The 4130-nt window shown below is 29.4% G+C and overlaps 1 protein-coding gene and 1 pseudogene across 1 annotated transcript in view; both read left to right on the top strand.

The window, feature by feature from the left end:
- Positions 1167-1624, top strand: LOC109127225 (annotated as a pseudogene).
- The window catches only part of LOC104721556 (la protein 1), a 4305-nt gene continuing 4049 nt past the window's right edge, over positions 3875-4130 (top strand). Inside the window, exon 1 of the mRNA XM_010439565.2 lies at positions 3875-4095. Within this exon, the coding sequence (XP_010437867.1) occupies positions 3981-4095 (115 nt within the window). The 5' untranslated portion in view covers positions 3875-3980. The remainder of the gene's footprint in view (positions 4096-4130) is intronic.

Below are 4130 nucleotides of genomic sequence, written 5' to 3'. Positions count from 1 at the left end.
TACAACAAAGTCTAATCAGGTGCCCACATTCACACAAATAACAAAAAAAAGTAGGTTTGACTTATTTTCTAATAATTTGTAACTAGAAGAAAAAGGTTTTGTGTTCGTATATAAACATTGTTTCACATTTAAGGATTTTTTTAATTTTAAAAAATTTATGAGTAATTAAAAGTTGAAACTGAATCGAAACTTTGCTACTTGCTAGCTAATTAACACTTTGTATGTAATGAAATATATTCAAAAGTATTTAACAGCATCCAAAAGTATTTAACAGTAGACTCGTGGGTATTATTGAAAACTAAAATTGAGAAATTCAAGAAAAAATCACAAGCAAGTGTTCAAATCTACAAAGTATTTTTGATCTGTCCATCTTGGTCAAATCCTTTGAATTGATTCATCATCTGCTCCTCTTGAGCTGACCTCCTCTCTTCCAGTCTCTTGGTTGTGTTTTCCACAGCACTCTCAGCCCTTTTGATAACCTTTTTTTTTGGCCTTTTTTTGGCTTATTTGTTGAATTTATATATCATTAATTGTTTTAAATCGCAAACAGATTGTTGGGATTAAAATAGTATTCCAATTATCTTTCAGCCTATGAAACAGTAATTGTGCTATCTAAAGATCTTAATTATTATATGCATGTTAGAGAACTCGTTAGTTATTTTGGTATGTTCGTAGACCATGTATATATGTGTAAAATACATGTCGTCTTCGATTTCCGTGGAAGGTTTTTTTATGGCGTTGAGCCTGAGTTTATATGATTTTCTTAGTTAGGATGTGAGATTGTAGTATTTATAAAATTTGCAATCCATGATTTTTTTCGGTGCTCGTTTAAAATATAAAACATATCTAGAATTTTTATTTAAAATATAAAGCACACATCTAACTTTTTTTTAATGCAATATGAGTTCCCACATTCAAAAAAAGTAAACTAGACATCGAAGGAATTGATGATAGAAATAGACATCAAATCTAAAAATAAAAACTGATCCCGTCGAACTCATTTACTTGGCTCGTTGAATTTTACAAAGCATATTTTTCTAAAAATATATTACTTATCTATTTTTACTGTGCTTAAGTATATTTATTACGAGAATACTTGTAACGAGACTAAGATATTATCTATAAATTCTTGGAAGTAATTGAAATTTGTTTTCAACTCTTTAATCATGAAATTTGTTACCTGGTTTATAGTTTCGTATGCTCTTATTTTTCTGGTTCTGAGCGCTTGTAAAGGTAAGATATACTTTGATTTTGTTTCTTTACTTGTTGAATTTATAAATATATTTTTTTTTGAATCGCAAAAATATTGTTAGGAAAACAAAAGTGTTCTAAAAATCTTGCACTATCAAATGGTAATTGTGTTAACGAAAAATCTTAAGCCAAAAAAAATAACAAAACTATTCTTTTGTGGTTGATATAAAATAAAAAAAGTGGGAGCTGAAGGATTGTGCAGTAGAATAGAAGACATTGATGGAAATTGCGATTCTCAAGGAGAGGAGGAGTGCTTGAAATTCATGACGAATAAATATAGAAAGAAATACATGTTAGCTGCACATGCACTAACCTTTACATGTTACACAAGACCAAACGCTTTTGCGAATGCAAACATCACTGCTCAAGATGAAACTACAACTCCATGACCAACAGTAATTGTGTTTTTACTATTTATTAATAGTTGTTATGGGAGTTTTGTAGTGTTGTCATGCACGACCCACAATAATAAGTTATGTCTTTCCAACTAGTCCGAGTTTTTTCAATCAATTTATTCCCCATGTCCCAGCTGTTCCACATTGTAATGATCGAAATATTAGTTTTGTTGAATCGTCTTTACATTATGATTATTAATTTAGATTTTTATTTTATTTTATAGGAATGTTAGTACGTATAATATGATTCGCTAAGTATACACGATTTGTAATTGGCCATTGTACTATGCGGACTTCAATCTTTTATTTAACACACACAAAAAAATATATTAGGATTTATAATATTGATGTAATTTAATACGAATTGTTTTATTAGTGTGAAAGGCTAAATTATGTGGACACATAAAATGAGTTGCGTTTCAAGACCAAAAATGATCACTTCCTAAGCTTTTATTATAGTCTATCCTCAAAAGATCATATGAGTTCAGCCTAGCTAGATAACTAAGTTTCGATGGTACTCTTAGTCCTCAAGTGGATCCTACACAACCTGAACGTTTTCCCATAACACCTCTGCTTCAGCAATTCCTTTCCTTGCTGCTAGGATTGATTCCAGACAATCGAAAAATGTTTTATGATTGAATGCGTGTCTGAATAATGTCTATATTAATTTTCAGTGGACTAAACATTATAACGTAATGGTTATGTGAGTTTAGTTGGATACTGAAGTTTAGAATTGTAATAGTTTATGTCACTTGTTTATAAAACGAATTGGTGATGTACCATCAGAATTCGTAGTAGTACACGCAAAAAGAAGTAAAATATAATAAGTGGATATTCAAATAATTTTTCTAAAAGTAAATAGTTGATCCGTCGAACTCGTTAATTATGTTGGCTCGTTGAACTTTCCAAAGCATAATTTCTAAAAAAAAGATGCTTCTATTTTTACGTTATAATCTCGAATATAGTTATCATGAATAGTAGATTAAGAAGACAAGTTTGTGAGAGTTAATGTACCATCGAGATAACCTTTCGTATCAAAACTTTTTAATCATGAGATCTGTTGCTTTGTTTATCGTTTCTTATACTATCATGTTTCTCGTTCTAAGAGGTGGCCGTAAAGGTAATGTATTAGCGTTTCTTGTATATATTACTCGAATAGTATTATATAAAACTAAGAAACAAAAGTATATATATATATATATAAATTGTTCTAAAATATCTTTTAAATATAACAACTAGATTTGGACGGATTGAAACAAAAGCACGGATTGAATACATTTCATTATTTTTAAATTATTATATATATAATTGTTTATAATATTATTTAGATGAAATTCATGCAAACAATTTTTATGGTAAATATCACTCATGGAATGTAAATCTATTATGTAAGTTTTATATTGTTAATTTTAATCTGTGTTAGAGTATATAAAATTATTAACCCGTACTAAAATGTGTTCAGCAGTTTCCGTGCTCGAGTATATAAAAATTTAACCTGTGCTAGAGTATGTAAGTATTAAAATTGATAATATAAATAAAAAATTTCAATCTGTGCTCTAGCTCGGATTCTAATTTTTATTGAACGTTGTGGTTTATCAATAAAATATGTGGAAAATAAATTTGTAATATTGTGTTTAAAGATCTTTGGAAACAACTTGATATAGGACTAAAATCTTCCGAAAATACAATTTGGAATATCCATTATATTATTTGTTACCATTAATATATCAATTATCAATTTGAAATATTTCTAATTAAGGTTGCACCCAATATTTAAGTGTAACCGATTAATATATGAATTAATCTATAACCTATCTATAATTTATTTGTAATCATTTGTTAAAAATATAAAATCTACAAAAACTATGTTGTGTTTTATTAAAAAGGGAATTACCCATTTTTGTTTGTGTTTGTGTGGTTGATATAAAATAACAGAAGTGGAGGCAGAGGAACTGTGTACAACAATAGGAGACTTGGATGGTAAATGTAGCCAAGACGGAGAAAAGTTGAACAGTGAAAAGAACAAATCATGAAATATATTGCTAATATTGGGGGTAAATTAGATGTATCGGATTATTCGGGTATAATTTGAGAAGTTATAAAGCATAGCGGGGGGGGNGGGGGGGTAAATTGAATAGTTTACATATTATCGGGTAATTAATTAATATAAATTTAACTATGACGAGAAACCAAAAAAAAAAGAAATACAAATTGAGTCGAAAACTTAGAAAAAATTGGAAGCTGTTTCAGACTACTAAAACCCTAGTAGTAGTACCCCCTTCGTCTCTCTTCCTCCTCTTTCTCTTTCTCTCTCTCTCGAGCCAGTGAACAAAGATGTCGATCCCTTGTCTAACCGAAGAGACAGCCAAAACTGTTCTGCGCCAGGTACAAAACCTCTCTTCTTCCTCTTTCCCACTCTTCGTTTTTCATCAGTTTGTCAAATTGTGTTGTGATATTTGGTATCGATTTTTTTTTTTTTTTTTT

Source organism: Camelina sativa, chromosome 11 (assembly GCF_000633955.1).
Source record: "Camelina sativa cultivar DH55 chromosome 11, Cs, whole genome shotgun sequence".
NCBI lineage: Eukaryota > Viridiplantae > Streptophyta > Magnoliopsida > Brassicales > Brassicaceae > Camelina > Camelina sativa.
This window is presented reverse-complemented; position numbering and strand designations above follow the sequence as displayed.